Source organism: Daldinia caldariorum (genome assembly GCF_022478825.1).
Source record: "Daldinia caldariorum strain CBS 122874 unplaced genomic scaffold F4812scaffold_15, whole genome shotgun sequence".
NCBI lineage: Eukaryota > Fungi > Ascomycota > Sordariomycetes > Xylariales > Hypoxylaceae > Daldinia > Daldinia caldariorum.
Window position 1 is genome coordinate 176,481 of NW_025953051.1, and position 18,699 is coordinate 195,179.

Sequence of the window (18,699 nt, forward strand, 5' to 3'; positions counted from 1 at the left end):
CCCCGGGCCCGCGACACACCTTCCTGTTTTTTTTTATGTAGCCCTTCCCCCTCCGTTACTTTTACTTTTTCTTCTCCCCCCCCCCCCCCCCCCCCCTTTTTTTTTTTTTGGCCAACGACCTGTTCTAATATCACTATTACTCAACAGATCATAAACAATCCAACCCCGATAATGCCAACCCAGATTCGGGTATGTAACGCCCGTGACGAAGCGTTCCACGTGGAGGATTTATTATAGGTAGCATACCTTAGGTACCTTAGGTACATAAGGTACCCCTGGAAATCTAGACTTGCTTTTACTACGTAGATGCGAGATTCGAACTCTTGGGTGTCCGTGTCCCTGGGATAATCCCAGTAGATGCATCATAAATAAATGGTCAGGGTTATCCCCATCTCCACTCAAATCCACTTTCACATGTTCCCGTTCTGGCATATGAAGCAGACAACGTCTCAACCCCCCCTGCGAGACGCCAGATGCAAGCCCTGCAAGGTAGAAAATCAACGATGTAGTAAATAAACGCGAAAATCGAAAAAGAGATATCTCTTTTCTACCCAACCTTATTATTCACTTCGTTTCTTCTCAATTGTCTAATGTTAACAATAACAATAACAGTTATTTCCCCCCAGGAGGGTTTGCATTTTTAGTCGCTGTGCGTCTCAATAGCTAATACATTACTTGAAATAATTTATATACTTAACCTATTCGATTGGATAATATAGAAAATTAAATTCCAGGAGAATCAAACATGTCTTTAACCATCGCTCCTGTCAAATGCGAGGAGAAGAAAGATGAGCAGCAGCATAAGTCGGCATGGTTTCAATTCATGAAGGTAAATAAATACCTCTACCTCTACCTCGTGGCTCAGGCTCAGTCTCAGTCTACTGAACTACCGCCCGCTAACTTTCATTTCAAGTCTGTCGCCACATTTAGAGGCGATCTCACGTCACTAACGGCACCGCCCTTTCTACTTGCTCCTATGTCCATAGTCGAATATAGCACCTACTGGTCTGAGCACCCGCGCCTTCTCGTATCTCCTACAAGAGAAGAGTGTCCCAAGAGGCGGGCCTTGCTCGTTCTCCAGTGGTTCCTCAGCACCCTGAAGCATCAGCATGCAAGCAGAGACGAAAATGGTAGGAGAAAGAAGATGAAGCCCCTGAACCCATTTCTAGGAGAGATATTCTTGGGCAAATGGGTGGACGACGTCGGAACCACTCACCTCATAACCGAGCAAGTTAGCCACCACCCCCCGGCAACTGCGTACCGGATCTGGAATGATGCATATGGCGTCAAGGTCAGAAACCTTTAATCTTGGCTTAGGCGCATGCCTTTCTCTTGACACACTGCTGACCTGTATACCTAGCTTGAGGGTCATATCTCGCCGAAAGCTTACTTTTCGTCTACAATAAATATAGAAAGACAGGGCTACGGCATCTTGCACATAGACAAGTACGACGAAGACCACTGGATCACGATGCCGAAAGTCCACGTCGAAGGGATTGTCACTTTCCAGATAGCCCCAGAACTCAGTGGTGTTTCTCATATCCGCAGCTCCTCCGGTTACACGACATGCATCAACTACTCTTCCAAAGGCTGGCTGAAGGGCAAAAGTAACTCATTTACCGCCTCTATATACCAAGATAATGATGAAAGCCATCCCATATATACTCTAGAAGGCCGATGGAGCGATTCATATACCATTAAGGACGGCAAGGGGAAGTTGCTGGAAACTGTTGATCTTGGTTCATTACGCAGAACACCCTTCCAGGTTGCTCCAGTTGAGTTACAGCACCCTCTCGAATCCAGGCGAGCATGGAAACCCGTTATTGACGCTATCAATGCCAACGACATTTTCACGACAGGGCACGAAAAGAGTAAGATCGAAAACGCGCAGCGTGTGCTACGCAAGATGGAAAAGGAGGCGGGCGAAACCTGGACGAGGCGGTACTTCACCCAGGTCGAAGAGGATCCTATAGCGGAAAAGCTTGCGATCAAGGGTATAAATGCAACAGCAGATAGACATGGTCGAATGATCTGGAAGTTTGACGACGAAAAGTATAAGAGGATCTTGGAGAACCAGCGCAACGGTATTAAAAGTCCTATCCGTTCCCGATTTGATTCCGGAGTTGGATTCTTGGAGATAGAAGAGGTATAGATTGGGCTACATTGACTATAGATCTCTTAACAATTACTATTTGGGTAGCGGGTATGTCGATACAACCAAGGATTATTGATACCACGCCGACAAATTGGGATATACGGGTAGAATCGTAACAAAAACATATAAACCCGGACGGACTGGCGTTGAATGAACCAATAATTTTTATTCAATACTTTACCGGGATATGATTAGGTGAACTAATGTTCTCATAAGAACCATCTAAACTCTTCGACTTTGGGACCATCTCTCAGTTTTAGTGTTGGTATGTCTTTCGCGGTGAGATTCACACCCTGTTGGCGATTGCGGCGGTTATTGTCCCATAGCACTGTAACACGAGTTAGCAAAGATTTTCTTAGGAGAGATTTGATACCTATCACGTACTGTAAAGACCTAGGGATCCCGCAACAAGGCATCCAGTGGCACCAAAACAAGCAGTTGTGATTAGAGCAGGTAAGTACTTGGGCGCATCTTTCTCTTGGAAGACGTTACTGGATACCAGTCCCATGAGATTTGCTAGGGGAACCCCAACCGAGGTCAACGTTAGACGTTCACCTTCGTGCGCTATATTGTTGTTATACCACTAGCAAGAAAGTTAGCTATCTATGAATAGCATCGTGGCGTTCAAGTAAAATTCGGTAACATCACTTCAGGGGCTTGCGGGAAATGAATTACAGTGCTTAATAGGACAGATGGTGCCGAGGTTCCCCAGCACATCATGAAGGTCGCGAAATAAGCCACTCGTATCTGCGCATGAACATCCGAGATCGCAGCGAATATAATAAATCCGATGAACGTAAACGCGAAACCGAGACATACAAAGGGGAACCGGATTCTCAGGTGATCAGACGCAAAGGCAAGCACTAGTAGCATGACCGCACCCTACAGTGTAGACAGGTTAGGAACAACTTATACGACAAAGATTTTGGAAGACACTTACAGTAATATTAGGGGCAACGGTATACAGGTTGATCGTAACCGTGTTGCTAACTAGCCGCTGAACTATCTGAGGCAAGAATAAACCTACTGCCTGCAAAGGAACACCAAGACATATCTCCGTGGCCAGGAAGCCGTAAGTCGTCGGTCTCTTAAATATCTTAAGAGCTTCCTTCAGAACGAACTTCTCGTTAACTATGGAGGAGCTGTCGATTTGTATACGGCGGTATGCAAGTGCTTTCTCTTCTTCGTTTAAGAATCGGGCCTCGGCCGCGGTTCGGGGCAAGTAAAAAAAGGCGAATATCGAAAAGCACACCGTGACACTGCCCTCAACGATAAAGAGCCATCGCCAGGGATGGTCTACGAGCGTCGATTTGATCTGGAAGACGCCGAAAGCAAGGAGCCCACTGAAAGCGTTCGCTATGTTGGAAGCGGCGTAGAAGATAGCAAGACGGCGCGCGAGCTCACCACGTCGATAAAAGGTTGTCTGGTAATAGATAACGAGAGGGAAGAAGCCCGACTCAGCCATGCCCAGAAACCATCGGAGAGCGAATATGCCGCTAAAGCTTTTCGCCGCCGCGGTGAGGAGCGTAAGCGAGCCGAAGCAGAACATTAGAAGGGGGAGGATGCGAGCTGGGCCGAACTTCTTGCCTAGCATGGCGAGCGGTGGCGCAAAGAGGACATAGGGGACGAAGAATATTCCGACTATTTGGTTGTACTGTCCCGTTTTGAAGTTCAAGTCTGCGATAAAATAAAAGACGGGTAAATAAGACGTTTAGAGGAAGTTATACGATGGAAATAATCAGGATGGCTTCGCTTACCTTTAGATAGTCCGGCAGTCTGCGCATTTCCCAGGTTGCCTTTATCAAGAGCGTTAAACAGATACTTAGAGAGGTAGATTGTTAACGTTGAGGTATACGATGGGTAGTAGATTATTTATTAAATTTCTTTTTTCTCTTCCTCTTCCATTCCGCCGTGATGACGTTTAGGAACTTACCATTGTAGCTAGAATCGGTAGTAAACGTAAGTCGAATTTGCGACAAAGCGCCCTCTCCGCAGCGGGATCGATGAGATCTGCCGTCGAATCTTCAGGGACAACCATACGGCATTCGACATCGTTGCTATTCCTGTCGCTAGAAGCGATATCTTTTTTCAATCCGGCCGAGTCCGACTTCGCGAGATCGTGGAGCTTAGAATCTGCCATGGCAGCGATTCATTGGGATAGGAAGAGTCCAAGCGGTGTCGCGTCTACCTGAGGAAGAAAAAAGTGCTAAGACTCTGGAATGTAGATGTATCACAAAAAGCAATGAAAAGTTTTTTTTTTCCAGAGATGCTCGTATTATAGATCAAAGGCTGTGATAGATCACAGGTATACGATCGCGGAACTTTGTGCATCCTTTCCTTCCTTCGGATGATAAACACCCCAATACATCCCGTCCTTTCTTTCCATTTCAAGGTAACACTAGTCATCGTTATCTCAAAGGATGATATCTAGATGTGTAGATATTAGGTATGTAGATAGGTACGGCACGACGTATCAGGTGTCTATGTAGTATGTACCTCATACGTATGCCCAGGTGTACATACCTAATGTAGATAATGCAACCCAAGCAACGTCGTACAATACAACCTTACGGATCCTGCCGCGCGCGCCGGGGCAGTTCGTTAGGTATCCCCTGTCCTAGCTGATAGGATAAGATTTACAATTACATAACCTCCTATCTACCTATTACCTCTTACTATGTATATCTTTGCTTTTCTTTATCCACTAGGTTACGTAGGACCATGAATACATACTCTAAACTACCTATCATGTACAAATACTATGTACAAATCATAACCCCTCAATGTCCGAAGAAGGCCGATCCGGGGTGCGGAGTTAGCCCTTCCCCTCTCCGCTCATAGGTATTCAATGTTATGCTTATGCTTTTACAATCAACCTGTACAAAAATACCCTGATAAGCAACCTACATACATCAATAGTAATCAGGACTTGCAGGATATTCATACCGTGATCAGTCTTCCAGACGAATAAGCTACATCACCATGGCCGAAAAGACTGCTGTCCTTACGGATAAGGCGCCAAAGCCCTTGGCCGGAATCTATAGCCAGGCCATAAAAGCCAACGGTTTCGTCTTCGTTTCCGGGGCCGTTCCCATGGACGCCACGACGGGGAAGATCGTCGACGGTGATATCCAAGCTCACACTGTAAGTCTTGGAAGCAACTCCGGGCTTTCACAGAACCGTTCTAACGAACTACCCTTTGATCTAGCACCAATGTATCAAGAACCTTGGTGCCATCCTTGAAGCGTCTGGCTCCGACCTTAACAAGGTTGTGAAAGTCAACGTCTTCCTCTCCGACATGGACAACTTCGCGGCTATGAACGAGATCTACAGCCAGTATTGGGGTGAAGTAAAGCCGTGCAGGACGTGAGTAATAATCTATTAAGCTACACCGTTAAGCTACACCCGAAGAGATCATCGCCCACCGCAGTAGCTGACTGTTCATAGTTGCGTCGCGGTAAAGACGCTACCACTAAACGTGGACGTTGAGATTGAGTGCACCGCAACCTACTGAGCGAGGATTATTGCCATGGCAAAAGATTAAGTGCTGAGCGTACCACACGTATCGCATGGATGAGAAATAACATACCTGTAACCGTGTAAGGTATATATGTCTTAATTTAAATGCAAGTCTTTCTCAGCACATAAGAGCATTGCTGAAATCTGTGATCCATTCAAACATGAAACCTAGGCGTTCACCCTTCCTATTATCAACTTTTCTTACAACCTTACGATAAGACTTGAAGACGACACAGGGGCTTAAACTACTTAATTTATAATATCATAAGTCAAGATTCGTTTTAAGCTGAAGATTAGCTTAGGCTTTGCGAAGATAGGGTTAATCATCTAACACATGTACCTAGACATAAGAGGTACATAGTAATTGCCTCTATACTGATACAGCCGTAAATCTAGGTACGCCTCAACAAGACAAAGCCCATGAGATGAGACAGAGGTAGCGCATCGCTTATTTTATTCAGGCACCGAAGCCGGCTTGGGATACATTGTTTCCCTAAGCGCGTCGCAGAAGTATGTGATGGCTTCCTTCCCGGCATCCAGGACCCCATCCATAGCGATGAAAGGGTGTGGCTGGCCAGCCATCGTATGAACATTGGCATTGACGCCCGCAGTACGTAGTTTATCCCCGAACTGCCTCCCTTCGTCCCTCAACACGTCCAATTCCCCAACAACTATAACGGCCGGCGGAAGTTTGGACCAATCCCCTTCCCACAGCAACGGACTCGCTTCGGGATGAGACCAGTCTGATTGATTGGGGAGGTAGTGCTTTCGATACCATAGCATCTTGGGCGCGGGGAGGGCTGGGGTATGTTGGTTTTCTCTCCATGACGCGTTGTTGTGTACATCTGCCGTGTTGTCCGTCACTGGGACCGACAATAATTGCAAGGAGAACTTGAAGGTGCCCAGGGTGACTGCGCGCTGACACATTATCGCAGCAAGGTTTCCGCCTGCAGAAGAGCCTCCGGTAGCCAGCTTGGTAATATCCAGTTGTAATTCTTCTTTCCCTTGGCCTAGGGCCCACAGCACACTTTCCCAACAGTCGTCTACGGCTGCAGGAAAGGGGTTCTCGGGAGCAAGTCTTGATGGCAATATTAGCTTTTTTAAATATATCTTCCTTACGTTGCATCAAAGGGGCATAGGGGCTATAATTAACCTGTAGTCCACGGCGATAACAACACACTTGCTTCGGGAGCAGAAATTCGTTGCAATCACGTTTTCTGTATCAATGGTTCCCAGGACCCAGCCACCACCGTGAAAATAGATGCAAACCGGCCACCCCCTGGCAGGCTTGGTCCCTCGAGGTGTAAATACCCGGATCTTAACATCCGGACCGGTGGTCTCCTGCCGGGGGATGCTGTAGTCCTTCGTCTGAGCGACAGGAGCAGGAGGACCAGCACCCGGAATAAGGACACCACTTGCCCGTGATGCTTCTATGGGCTGTAAATGAACTTGCTGGTGCTTTATGATGTGTTTGTTGTAGAAATCCGCATACTGGGGGTTGATACGGTCAACTACAGATGAGTGAAGAGGATAGGGGGGCTCGGGATGATCTCCCCAGGATTGTCTTTGTTCGACGCTCATGGTAAGTATCTAGAGGTTGGCTTGAAGAATTTACAATAATGTTTACTTGAAGGATAACGGATCGATGGTATAAAACCCCCCAAATGTATGGACTACGAAGCCAATGCGCCTGGAGACAAGAATTGAAGCCAGCCTACGTTATTAGGAAGTGTATACTAGCTCTTATAACCCCTTTGCCGAGAAGCTATTGTATAAGGTTAGTCTTATCGGTTACTATAAGTGCAGCCAACTCCAGATCGCCAGATTATCATGCAGCTTGATTTGTCCTAGGGCGCTTTCTTTGATCTAGATACACAATGACACCAAAATTCCGATACCGCCACTGACTGGAGCAACAATGCAACTACTGCTACCGACTTGCGACACCACCTTGAACCGTTCTTCTTGTAGAACCAAGAAGAAAACAAATCATTCTCAGGCAGCTTGTGCGGGACTAATTCCCGACTCGCTCCTTTCGTAGCCCTTCAGGGTCCAACCTACATCGGTCCACCCCAGGTTGACATCATGGCCAACCGGGAGCCCATCCAGCCTTTCCCCTCGGCATATAATGTGCGTGTGTAGCTTTGTCTAGACTTTCCCCCAATGTAACCTAGTAGAGGGACAACGTAGGAGCTACGGGTGGGGGTCAGGCATCAGCGTTGGCAAATTCGACTCCTACCATGGAAAAGGAGGTCCACAGAATCAACTCGTACTCCGGGTTAGTGGAAACAGCGCAAACGAATAAAATCGTGGGTTATACATGGCACGTTATGGAACTCGGGAAATAGAGCGTGGTATAGTCGCTAGTGCTGCCGTTTAGGATGGTTCCGGTAACGGCGCAAGGCCGTGATATCGACAGCTTCTAGGAAAGTAGTCCCAGCATCCGGGGTTAGAGTTGCTCTTATTGGAATACTGGGAGGCGTTAGTCTATTCTCGGCTAGGTTACGGGCCTCTTTCCTTCACGGAGACTCCGATTGGTGTTTCTTATCATTATATTAATTTCTCGAAGCATTCCTACAACTGTTATAGAATGTGCGCCTTACTTGGGTTGCAGAACCTAAAAATGATCCCTTCACCCCTCGAAGTCAATGCCCATTTCACCACGAAGCTGGCTAGAACCCTATGCTACTCGCTTTTGGGACTACCTAGATGTGATATGTGCTAACAACGTTATACATTATCAACGTAAAACTGTCTATGTTCTCTTAGCACGAAGGCAAGATGTCTATATGCTTTTCCGAACAAGTCCTATCTAATCATGGCGTGCGCCTGATGTATTCGGGGGTTTACTTGATACGACAGGGATAACTCTACTATCTAACACGAGGTAATACCAACTCAAAAGGGTGGGAGTAACTTTATTATTCTGTTTATGACTATAAACACTAGAATGAGAACCCGAGGCTTTGTATATCTCTAAAGGTCGTTCCGCTTTCTTTGACTTAGGCATACCGCCGTCTAAATCCTGACCCCGACTCACGAAAGCACCGAATAATACTCTAAACAACCGAAATTCCGCCTTTCTCACAATAATACCTCATTGACAGCTTTTAACAAAGTTACCTATTCAGGTACCTAATACAAACAATCTGAAAAGAAAGACGAGGGAAGGGATGCTTATACTCGAGACAGACCTTTCTCCTAAGGTATTATAGAGTATTGTGCTTACAATTAGTAAATTTTAAGGGACCATCCTCCCGTCATATAGCTACTAGAAACGCTTGAATATGCTGTACTGAGACTCGAGTATATGATACGAGTTGATTAAGGTAAATATTCCACGACGAGAGCTACACGTTATTACTAAGTTTACCTATTTTCGTCAACTGAAAAATGCTGTTGAATGGCCTTATGGTAGATACCAGCGTATGAGTCTTATAAATTTTACATATTGCCATTTTATCATAAACACCATATTTCATCACGCCTTCATCCTAATATTTCAAGTTGGAGTACTTACATAGGTAGGTACCACTTCATCGAGGGCGAATTAGGTATCGACCCGTATGTAATAGTAGTTGTATATTAGATAGGTACTTTAGGTAGCTATGGATATTGTTATGCTACCTATTCCATTTCTATCATAACTTTCTAGTAAGTGGGTAGGTATTTGTTTCATGTTGCTGTGATAGTATCGAGCTTAAGGGCGGTGAAGCTTTAGTTGGTACAACTGCGGGGGCGCAATTATAGATACAGACTCGAATTACTCGCTTCTCTAGTAAATGCAAAGAATAATAGAATATTGAAATCGGTAGTGCTATATATAGTAAAGTACCTACTCTTAGTAAGCTATAATAAATAAAAAAGCAACTTTAACTAGGTGTAAACAAACTTAGGACTAATAAGATTTGCCCAACGAACGTATCACAAGAGGGTATTTATTTATTGTATTGTACCTTAGGTACCTAGGTACCTAACCTAAGGTAAGCTACGTCACTCGAAGTGGTGCTAATGCAAGCTTGTTTCGGTAGGCTGTGCGGGGCACCTAACGAACGTTAACTAAAATCAGGCACCTTAGGCACCTTAGGTACCTGATATTGTTCCTAAAATCTACCGGTAACATGAGCTATTACATGAGGTCTCCCCACACATCATTGATATAAGCCCCTTGTTCCTGGTCGAACGATACATCTTATTCTTGTCATCTTCAAACCTATTGTTCCCAAACCAAGCGAAACCGCTCCAACAGCTCCAACAGCTTGCAGACGAACGGAATACACAACATGGCCGACGAGAGTAACCCTCAGTCTTCGATCGACGAGACCCCCATTTCCCCTATTCGTGGAAAAAACGAGAGGAGAAACTCCCTTGAACAGCATTTGAGGCAGCGTCCTGACCGCTCAGAGCTTATTGAGAGTACGATAGCCCTATAGCTTTTTATTCCTTTTTGATTTCTTTTTTTTTTATATTGAAGCTATTGTCATGCACCTATATCACGCACGGGGCTAACGCAGCCTTATCTGCAATAGGGAACATCTTACCTGCCTCGAACGCCGCTCCTAGCCTCCAGGAGAAGCAAAGAGAAGTGCGTATTAACTGATGATATATCTTTTGATCCACGACAAATATCATAAACAAAAGTCTAACCGAGAGCCCGGATATATAGCTCGAGAGACACATGCGTGCCGACTCGCTGAACGAAAAGATCTCTCACCGACCCACGCCCGAAAAGCTGATCAAGGATGGCGTACTTCACGAAGACCCCCGATCACCCGAGGAGAAGTATGCAGAGGCCATCGAAGAGGAATACGCCAAGCGCGAGGGCGGTGCTTAAAGTGATTTAAAACGAATTTGCTAGCCATGATACTCCTGGGGTTGCTATGATGCTTTGACAGATGCTATCAAATATGATATCAAATACGATAGTTATCGAGTGTTGATTGTATGGGAAGTTTATGATGAAATCATTTAAAAGATCACAACACATAAAAAAGAAAAAAAATATATATACCTATATTATGAGGGATAAGTAGGAGGTACCTAAGGTAGAAATACTTAACGTTCTATTTAAGCTATCATCTGATCTTAAATGGCATGGCGTTTCTCAAGCGGGTGATGGCATGATCCCGCTCTTCTCGCAGCCTTCTCGCAGCCAAGAGCTGCCCACCCAAGGTTTAACTCCAACTCCAACTCCAAGACTACCTAATGTATTACGACTAAAGGTACCTAAGATATCCATCCCCCACTTCCCCGACTTTCTCAAGATGCCACAATTCCACCATTAAGAGAAGGAATTCCCGTTCGGGTCGATGGGCCGATGTAACACTCGGTCCTCAAGCTGCCGAAAGCTTCATGCTAGCGCTGAGAAAGCCCGGATCTTCAGGATGGGGACGAGTTCCGATAGGCACGCATATCGAGAGTGACCGGGTTGCCCCGGATCGTCGTCTATACCGGCGCTATACGAGATGTAGGTCCCGCGGTCTTTTTTCTATGTCTCCACGTGCTATGCTATCCTCGGTGTTGTTCGACGGTGCATCGTGATTTACTGTATATATACCTAAATATATATAAAGACCATATCTGTATATAATAGGTTCGAAGATGAGAATATGACCAAGGCGACCTTGAATAGCGCACTTGTGCCGCCCTCGCTTTAGTCTTCCCCGTAGATGCGACACGATGCATCTGAAGCTGTGTGTGTTGGTCAGCGCTTTTGCGTGTGCGGCCTCTTTAGCCTCCGCTATTGATATTTCTGTAAAGTCAACAGGCGGTAATACGACAAACGGTCATCAATATGGCTTTTTACACGAAGTAAGTCATATAACATACAGCTCTACCTAGCTCATAGAAGTAAGACACCATGTGATACTCAACTTGTTCGACTAGGACATCAACAACTCAGGCGATGGCGGTCTCTACGCCGAACTGATCCGCAATAGGGCCTTCCAGATCAGCGAGGGGTTTCCCGCCTCACTAGACGGCTGGCACCCAGTCAACGGTGCGAAGCTATCGTTGAAGAACCTCAGCGAGCCGCTGTCTGACGTCCTGATAACTTCCCTAAACATTGCGGCTCCTACGGGGAACGGCCAAGTAGGGTTCCAGAATGACGGATACTGGGGTATGGACGTTAAGGCACGCAGAAGATACACCGGTTCGTTCTGGGTTAAGGGCACATATTCCGGCCAGTTTACTGCCTCGCTGCAGTCGAATACCACGGGCCAGACCTTTGTATCCGTTAACGTCACGTCTCAATCTACATCTGATAAGTGGACTGAGCATATCTTCGAGTTGACTCCTTCTCAAGACGCCCCGAATTCCCATAATACATTTGCCATCACGTTCGATGCATCGGTAAGTGATGCATCAAATTCAATCAGGCATCTAGGACTGGTCTAATGAGCCTTCTTACAGGGCGCAGAGACAGGGTCGCTTGATTTCAACCTCATTAGCCTCTTTCCCCCGACATTCAAAGGACGGAAAAATGGGATGCGTGTAGATATTGCCGAAGCTTTGGAACAGCTTCACCCTACGCTTTTCCGCATCCCTGGTGGCAACAGTGAGTTATCCTGGCCCCCATCTCCGAGTTCTACGACTTTGACAACTAATTGGCTATGCTTGTGCCCCCCTCAGTGCTCGAAGGCTTGACAAACAGGACGTGGTGGGACTGGAAGAACACCCTTGGCCCCTTAAAGAACCGACCTGGCTTCACAGGAGTATGGGGATACCAGCAGACCAACGGCTTGGGATTGCTAGAGTACTTAGAGTTTGCAGAAGACTTGGGAATGGATATTGGTAAGATCTACTCTCATTGATGCAATCAGGGCTGAGAAATATCTAACCTCCACACCAATAGTCTTAGGGGTCTACGACGGCCTCTCTCTAAACGGAGACATCGCACCCAAGGATCAACTGCAGTTCTTCATCGACGACGCCCTCGACCAAATTGAATTCATCCGCGGACCAGCAACTTCAAAATGGGGTTCCGTCCGCGCCTCGCTAGGTCACCCCGAGCCCTGGAAGCTGCAATACGTGGAAGTCGGCAACGAAGACTGGCTCGCTGGCGCGCCCAAGGGATGGGACACGTTCAGGGGGTACCGGTTCCCGCTTTTCCTCGAGGCAATCAACAAGGCGTACCCGGATATCCAGGTCATTTCCTCGGGGTCGGTTTACGATGGCTACGACATCCCGGCACCTGGAGCCGGCGACTATCACGTGTATGCCGAGCCCGACACTCTTGTTGCTGAGTTTTCTAAGTTCGATAATGTGAAACAACCGCATATTATTGGGGAGATGGCTGCAATTCATCCGAACGGTGGTTCTGGCTGGAATGGACCGCAACGTCCGTTTCCCTGGTAAGCATGATTTTCATGGTTTTTACCAGGTTCCCTCGTTTCTTTCTTGTGATATCTGTAGTAGGTAGTGGGTCTGAGTAATATTCATCATGAGCATCTGTCGAGGAGGAGCTTTGAATATCTGCTAACTTCGTGTATTTAGGTGGGGAGGTGCTGTTGGAGAAGCCGTATCACTCATCGGCTACGAGCGCAATGCAGATAGAATCATTGGAGCCGCCTATGTAAGTTTCAAAAAGCTTTAGATATTCACGAACTCGTACTGACATAATGCAGGCGCCGGTAATTCGCAATAGTATGTCAAATCCATCCATGACTTGACTCCTATATTGCTTTCCCTAGGGGAGCGGATTCGCCGGTTCTAGTAGTGTAGTCTATCTTAGATGCGCTTTGCTAACATTCATGACAGTGAACCGTTGGCAATGGGAAATCACGGTGATTCAGTTCACTGCCGACCAGGTTACTCGCTCTACGTCTTGGTACGTCTGGGAGGTAAGTTATACTACCGTATTAGAGGGGCCGAATTCGTGCTTATACTACTTGTAAATAGCTTATGGCGGCCCACCCCTTAACAGAGACATTACCAGCGAGTTCGCAGTTTAATCCGCTATATTACGTAGCTGGTAAAAACGACAAAACAGGGGGTCATATTTTCAAAGCAGCAGTTTACAACTCAACGAACGGCGCCGATGTCCCCGTCAAACTATCCTTTGAAGGCATTTCGCAGGGAACGAGCGCGGAGTTAACTATCCTGACAGGACCGGAAGATCCATATGGTAGCAACGACCCTTCCACTGGTATCAATGTTGTGAAGACTAGTAAGGAGACTATACGGTCCGATAAGACTGGAAGCTTCCAGTTTTCGTTACCAAACTTGAGTATTGCTGTCTTGGATACAAGCCCACCAAAGTCTCGTCGCTGGAATAGGGCATAGAACATTAGGTAGATAAATAATACTTACCTCTGATATCAAATCAAATGCAATTATGCTGCGGGTGTGATCAACAAACGACAAACATAATTTACGTGGACTGTGAGGCTCTTGGAACGGGATGCCCGTCACTTCCCAGTCATCGGTTCCTATTGGTAGATATAAACAAGATAGTAAATGGCACTTGTTATGAAATGATGTGGTTTCTAGTCATAGGAGAGCCTTGAGGGATTGTATATCGAGTTGTGGGGTAGCACGTATATGCAACCAGTTGTCCTTGGGGGTTACGCTGCTGAGCTGTCTTTCGCCAATGAACGCGTAATATACGAAAAAAGCAAAAAAAAAACAAAAACACATGGCCTAAGAAACACAGGCTGGCTGTGAGGATGAGGTAAGTATAGGCGAAATTGGAGTAGAGAAACGGTATTGTTGTGTAACTCCCCACGCCGCATCGCTGCCTGACTGAGCTGAAGCGTCTTTTTTAAATGTCAGCAACAATTACGCTCAGATTTGGTAGAAACCTGGAGGCCCATATCCTAGAGAGACTATGGCAAACCAGATAGAGCAGAAGCGGCGCGTCTACCTCGCATCTCGAGCTATCTTCGTAGGCCAGAAAGCGGAGCTACGCAAAGCGAAAAAGGTACGCGAAGAAATCGAGAGATGGCCACAGGTATTGAGATCACTTACTAGTGAGTTGAGCATAGAAACTGTGGTCGAGATTCTTCGCGACCTCCTGACACAAAACATTTTCAAGTCGGAGCGCAAAGCGAAGGCGGAATTCCCTGACCTATTCTATTCACCACCAGAACAGGAGGTTAAGCGTGAAGCATCTGAAATCGACGCTGCTAGGTCAACAGCAGAGGTACTTGACGAAGTTGCCAGCGAGGCACACGAGGAGGCCGAATGCAATAATCAAGTTGAGGAAGACGCCCCCGAGAAACCCGGCGAGGTGGTTGACGAAACGGAACGAGATAATGCGCATTCTGAGGCCGAACCCCCTAGCCTTGAACATGCAAACCTGGAACCGCCTGTGTCTGCGCCTCTGCCTTTGCCTTTGACTTTACCTTCCCTGTACCCGACATATATCCCGTATAAAGCACAACATATTATTCTAAGCGAGGCGCAACGAATGCTAGAAGAAAGCTGCTTCGAATTCACCAAAAAACATATGCCGGCGCTCCTGGAGAATACAGGATTGGACTGCGCCAGCTCGCTAGAACTGACCAAATGGACGCGGCTATTGGCTAAGATGTCCGACGAGATGCCAGAGACAGCATTCAACTTGGGGACAACGCCGCTGAAGGAGGTGCTATTCGCGACGGATAAGCTGAGACACAGTGCTGTTCATAGAGTCCCGATGACTGCTCGCGCTATTAAAACTCTGCTCAAGTCGGCGGTAGTGCTTGGATTTACACTTGGCGACCACAGGCACGCAAGTCAACTTGAGGAGATATGCTACGAGCTAGACAACAAGGTCCAGGCGATGGAGCTAAATAAAAATGCGCTGGTGAATTCTACTACAGCCGAGCTGGAGGATATCCAACGACGGCGAAAAGAGTTGGATAGACTAGAAAAAGAAGTGCTTGGAAACATGGTGAAGAACGATCAGAAGAATAGGGGGTTCATTGGAGCGTTACTCGAGGATTCGGTGGGTAGGATCTTGGAAGGGAAGACGGAGATGGGGATGGAAGACGAGTTGAAGGTTGAGGAGGATGAAGAGGAATTCTCAGAGTGTCATACGAGCGTGGAGGACTTGGAACATGATTCAGTCGAATAGTGGTGATTTGATATCACGATACAACATTGTGGTAGGTACTGTTGTAATGTCTTAATAAGTGTCCAAAGTGTCCAGGAGCTGAGTACAGGTGGTGGAGTTTTTAGCTGTAGATACTAATGAGGTACCGTAGTAAATTACCCCTCACAGTGTCCGCTCCCACCCGCCCTCTATTTACCTTAGGTACCTAAGTATCTGTAATAAGTCGTCACGTGGCAGCGCGTAAAAAGGGTGACGCGCCGCGAGTCAAATAGGTGATACGTATCTTTCTTTTATTCATTATACTCGTTATACTCGTTATAAAGCCCTGCGACGCAAACCATGGCTCCACAGCTACAAATATAATAAGAACAACCGCCCTTCGAACCTACAGCATGATTTCAGAATGGCTGAGAGACCGGGTACAGCGAAAGCCGAGAAAAAAGTGCCCGAGGTAGAGGGGTCCAAGCAAGATGACCACCAACACGATACCCTCAAATACCATCTTCTCGGGCCATCGCTCACCAAAGCCGGCCAGGATTCTGTCGACCAATCCAAAGTTTCGGAAATTATATATAATGCCTCTAAAGGTTCCAAATTCTTCAACCGCGAAGAGGAGAAGGACAAGATCTTGACTCAGAAGATCGAGCAGATTCTAGAGAAGAAGCGCCGTCTTGAGAAACTCGATCTGACCCGCGAGCTGCGCGCTGCCGATCAACTCATAACCCAGCTCGAAGTGTCTCGTGATTTGACCCAGTATATAGTTCACGTCGATTGCGATGCCTTTTACGCTGCCGTCGAGCAGCTCGATCGCCCCGAGCTCAAGGATGTCCCATTTGCCGTTGGTGGTGGCGTCCTGACTACTTGCAACTATGTCGCTCGCCAATTTGGCTGTCGCAGCGGCATGGCTGGCTTCGTTGCTAAGAAGCTCTGCCCTAATCTTCTCCTTCTGCCTCTCAACTTCGATAAGTACACCTCTAAAGCCCAGGAGGTCAGACAAGTCTTGGCGCAGTATGATCCGAGGTTCGAAAGCGCTAGTATCGACGAGGCTTACCTCAACATTACCGAATACTGCGCCGAACGTAACATGACGCCCGAGGATACTGTTCAACAAATGCGAGATGAGATTCATGAGAAGACCAAGATCACGGTTTCTGCCGGAATTGCTGCGAATTCAAAACTCGCCAAAATCTGTTCTAATATGAACAAGCCTAATGGACAATACGTCTTGCCTAACGATCGTAATGCCATAATGAATTTCATGCGGGATCTCCCCACGAGGAAGGTAAACGGAATCGGGCGGGTTTTGGAACGGGAGTTGCAGGAGATAGGAATTAAGACGTGCGGCAATATATATCCTCATCGTCAGCTTCTGGTACGTGCACAGACTCTTTTTTTTTTTTTTTTTTTTTTTTTTTTTTTTTTTTTTTTGGACTCTAGTGCAGTCCGCTCCTATTTTGAAGTATGACTAACACGAATATTCTTAGTACGTTCATATACTCAATTTATTCACCGTATATTCTACGGTAATACTGAGAGATTTGCTCGTATAAAATGCTAACTCATTATAGGCGTCAACTTTTCGGTGAAAAAACTTACGAATTTCTACTCATGTGCTATCTGGGGCTAGGCCGGACCGAAATCCAGCCCGCGGAGGAGTATGAACGGAAGAGCGTTGGCACCGAGAGCACGTTTCGGGATCTTTCAGATCCGGTACAGCTGAGAGAGAAATTGCGGCAGACGGCGGACGAATTGGAAAAGGATATGCGAAGAGCCGAATGTAAAGGCCGTACTCTCGTCCTAAAGATAAAGCTTCATACGTATGAAGTTTTGACGAGGCAAGTTGTGACCCCGCGAGCTATCTGTGCCGCGGATGATTTATACAATTACTCGTTGCCTATCTTGGCTAAGTTGGAGCAAGAAGTGCCGGGTATGAAATTACGATTAATGGGCCTTCGGTGCACGAATCTGATCAGCACTAAAAAACCTGACACTCGTAGCTTTTTTGGGCTGCGACTTTTGAAATCGAGCGAAGCTGCTCCGGCGGATAACATGATTCCACAGGAGTTACAGGAGTTACAGGAGGACAAGTCTCAGGACGACGATAGCCCTGGGCCCGGCCTCGACCGCCCCACGTCAGAGAAAGACGATACTTACCGGCACCATGGCAAAGAGATCGTCCCCAATCCTAAGCGTGCAGCGCCCGAACCAGAGCCAGAGAAGTGGTGGGACTGTCCCATCTGCAGCCGGCCCCAGGCTACCGACGAGCGCCTCTTCAACGAGCATATAGACCTGTGTCTCTCGAGACAGGCAATCCGTGATACTGTACAGCGGGAGTATAAGCCTAGTCCCAGCCCTGCAGCTGATGTGCCACCGCCCAAGCGGCGGAAGGGCAGTGCCGAGAAGAAACGCGGTCGTAGTTCGAATTCGGCTGACCCGAGGCAGACAAAGCTATTCTTTGGCTGACATTCATGAGATACGTCTATAACTTGTAACGACATTTTGTATATATCTTGGGTAACGACATGCATAAACGAAGCAGCAGTGCTAAGTTTCTTTCCCCTTCCTGTCCATTGTATTACCTCCCATGGCTATACAATACCTCTTATTGTAAAAATTTTCTTCTCTATTCTCATAATAATCCTACCATAAACGTATGATGCCCACTATATGGCTGTGGTTTTAGTCAATATATGCTAGGCGTATAGAGGCGGTAATGAAAGACCACAAACTGAGAGGCAGAACAAAGGGGGCGGTGGCTGTAATTCAATTGATGACCACCCAACATGCCCACTCTGGGGTGCCCCCAATAATCTAGTTAATAAAGGCTACCTAGGTAGATTTATAGCTTAAATATCTTTAAAGCACTGAGATGTTACCCCTGAAGCTGCGAGTTGTTAAGGGATACATAATTCCAACACTGGCGCATCCATTCATATTTAGTCAAGATTTCCATGCAACATGGCACTCAAGACATGCAAGAAGATGGATT

General features: G+C 46.7%; 8 protein-coding genes across 8 annotated transcripts; 6 read left to right on the top strand and 2 right to left on the bottom strand.

Annotated features, from left to right (window-relative positions):
• Positions 1-589: 589 nt before the first annotated feature.
• Positions 590-2,258, top strand: F4812DRAFT_117803 (Oxysterol-binding protein). The gene is made up of 3 exons (XM_047929426.1): positions 590-829; positions 914-1,291; positions 1,361-2,258. Exons 1-3 carry the CDS (start codon positions 746-748, stop codon positions 2,150-2,152), a joined length of 1,254 nt encoding a protein of 417 aa, XP_047787633.1. The 5' UTR covers positions 590-745; the 3' UTR covers positions 2,153-2,258.
• Positions 2,259-2,364: 106 nt separating this feature from the next.
• On the bottom strand, positions 2,365-4,295 carry F4812DRAFT_452302 (MFS general substrate transporter; the record flags this gene model as incomplete). Its single annotated transcript, XM_047936331.1, has 6 exons — positions 2,365-2,483; positions 2,540-2,738; positions 2,831-3,037; positions 3,096-3,832; positions 3,913-3,976; positions 4,089-4,295. The coding sequence occupies 6 exons, from the start codon at positions 4,293-4,295 to the stop codon at positions 2,365-2,367; spliced, it is 1,533 nt and encodes a 510-aa protein (XP_047787634.1).
• Positions 4,296-4,796: 501 nt separating this feature from the next.
• On the top strand, positions 4,797-5,760 carry F4812DRAFT_438278 (L-PSP endoribonuclease family protein Brt1). The gene is made up of 2 exons (XM_047934977.1): positions 4,797-5,299; positions 5,364-5,760. Exons 1-2 carry the CDS (start codon positions 5,138-5,140, stop codon positions 5,523-5,525), a joined length of 324 nt encoding a protein of 107 aa, XP_047787635.1. The 5' UTR covers positions 4,797-5,137; the 3' UTR covers positions 5,526-5,760.
• A 70-nt stretch (positions 5,761-5,830) lies between these two features.
• Positions 5,831-7,805, bottom strand: F4812DRAFT_117904 (alpha/beta hydrolase fold-domain-containing protein). The gene is made up of 2 exons (XM_047929427.1): positions 6,828-7,805; positions 5,831-6,752 (listed from the first exon to the last, which is right to left on the bottom strand). The coding sequence occupies exons 1-2, from the start codon at positions 7,253-7,255 to the stop codon at positions 6,128-6,130; spliced, it is 1,053 nt and encodes a 350-aa protein (XP_047787636.1). The 5' UTR covers positions 7,256-7,805; the 3' UTR covers positions 5,831-6,127.
• Positions 7,806-9,695: 1,890 nt separating this feature from the next.
• Positions 9,696-10,651, top strand: F4812DRAFT_117915 (RPEL repeat protein). Its single transcript, XM_047929429.1, has 3 exons — positions 9,696-10,090; positions 10,204-10,259; positions 10,341-10,651. Exons 1-3 carry the CDS (start codon positions 9,958-9,960, stop codon positions 10,506-10,508), a joined length of 357 nt encoding a protein of 118 aa, XP_047787637.1. The 5' UTR covers positions 9,696-9,957; the 3' UTR covers positions 10,509-10,651.
• A 505-nt stretch (positions 10,652-11,156) lies between these two features.
• Positions 11,157-14,015, top strand: F4812DRAFT_117913 (glycoside hydrolase family 51 protein). The gene is made up of 9 exons (XM_047929428.1): positions 11,157-11,485; positions 11,561-12,025; positions 12,086-12,230; positions 12,305-12,466; positions 12,528-13,026; positions 13,169-13,247; positions 13,300-13,318; positions 13,433-13,515; positions 13,574-14,015. The coding sequence occupies exons 1-9, from the start codon at positions 11,354-11,356 to the stop codon at positions 13,955-13,957; spliced, it is 1,968 nt and encodes a 655-aa protein (XP_047787638.1). The 5' UTR covers positions 11,157-11,353; the 3' UTR covers positions 13,958-14,015.
• Positions 14,016-14,049: 34 nt separating this feature from the next.
• F4812DRAFT_438290 (uncharacterized protein) lies at positions 14,050-15,872 on the top strand. The gene has a single exon (XM_047934978.1). It carries the CDS (start codon positions 14,502-14,504, stop codon positions 15,729-15,731), a length of 1,230 nt encoding a protein of 409 aa, XP_047787639.1. The 5' UTR covers positions 14,050-14,501; the 3' UTR covers positions 15,732-15,872.
• Positions 15,873-15,993: 121 nt separating this feature from the next.
• On the top strand, positions 15,994-18,663 carry F4812DRAFT_438291 (IMS-domain-containing protein). Its single transcript, XM_047934979.1, has 2 exons — positions 15,994-17,081; positions 17,279-18,663. The coding sequence occupies exons 1-2, from the start codon at positions 16,114-16,116 to the stop codon at positions 18,171-18,173; spliced, it is 1,863 nt and encodes a 620-aa protein (XP_047787640.1). The 5' UTR covers positions 15,994-16,113; the 3' UTR covers positions 18,174-18,663.
• Positions 18,664-18,699: the final 36 nt, after the last annotated feature.

What these genes read in the sequence shown, in the direction of transcription:
- F4812DRAFT_117803 (XM_047929426.1), top strand. Translation starts at nt 746, where the DNA reads ATGTCTTTAACCATCGCTCCTGTCAAATGCGAGGAGAAGAAAGATGAG. An exon ending in CATGGTTTCAATTCATGAAG is followed by an intron (nt 830 to 913) that starts GTAAATAAATAC and finishes TTTCATTTCAAG; the next exon opens with TCTGTCGCCACATTTAGAGG. An exon ending in ATGATGCATATGGCGTCAAG is followed by an intron (nt 1,292 to 1,360) that starts GTCAGAAACCTT and finishes CTGTATACCTAG; the next exon opens with CTTGAGGGTCATATCTCGCC.
- F4812DRAFT_438278 (XM_047934977.1), top strand. Translation starts at nt 5,138, where the DNA reads ATGGCCGAAAAGACTGCTGTCCTTACGGATAAGGCGCCAAAGCCCTTG. An exon ending in GTGATATCCAAGCTCACACT is followed by an intron (nt 5,300 to 5,363) that starts GTAAGTCTTGGA and finishes CCTTTGATCTAG; the next exon opens with CACCAATGTATCAAGAACCT.
- F4812DRAFT_117904 (XM_047929427.1), bottom strand. Translation starts at nt 7,255, where the DNA reads ATGAGCGTCGAACAAAGACAATCCTGGGGAGATCATCCCGAGCCCCCC. An exon ending in GTTATCGCCGTGGACTACAG is followed by an intron (nt 6,753 to 6,827) that starts GTTAATTATAGC and finishes ATTGCCATCAAG; the next exon opens with ACTTGCTCCCGAGAACCCCT.
- F4812DRAFT_117915 (XM_047929429.1), top strand. Translation starts at nt 9,958, where the DNA reads ATGGCCGACGAGAGTAACCCTCAGTCTTCGATCGACGAGACCCCCATT. An exon ending in CCGCTCAGAGCTTATTGAGA is followed by an intron (nt 10,091 to 10,203) that starts GTACGATAGCCC and finishes TATCTGCAATAG; the next exon opens with GGAACATCTTACCTGCCTCG. An exon ending in TCCAGGAGAAGCAAAGAGAA is followed by an intron (nt 10,260 to 10,340) that starts GTGCGTATTAAC and finishes CCGGATATATAG; the next exon opens with CTCGAGAGACACATGCGTGC.
- F4812DRAFT_117913 (XM_047929428.1), top strand. Translation starts at nt 11,354, where the DNA reads ATGCATCTGAAGCTGTGTGTGTTGGTCAGCGCTTTTGCGTGTGCGGCC. An exon ending in CCATCACGTTCGATGCATCG is followed by an intron (nt 12,026 to 12,085) that starts GTAAGTGATGCA and finishes GCCTTCTTACAG; the next exon opens with GGCGCAGAGACAGGGTCGCT. An exon ending in CGTCTTGGTACGTCTGGGAG is followed by an intron (nt 13,516 to 13,573) that starts GTAAGTTATACT and finishes ACTTGTAAATAG; the next exon opens with CTTATGGCGGCCCACCCCTT.
- F4812DRAFT_438290 (XM_047934978.1), top strand. Translation starts at nt 14,502, where the DNA reads ATGGCAAACCAGATAGAGCAGAAGCGGCGCGTCTACCTCGCATCTCGA.
- F4812DRAFT_438291 (XM_047934979.1), top strand. Translation starts at nt 16,114, where the DNA reads ATGGCTGAGAGACCGGGTACAGCGAAAGCCGAGAAAAAAGTGCCCGAG. An exon ending in TATCCTCATCGTCAGCTTCT is followed by an intron (nt 17,082 to 17,278) that starts GGTACGTGCACA and finishes AACTCATTATAG; the next exon opens with GCGTCAACTTTTCGGTGAAA.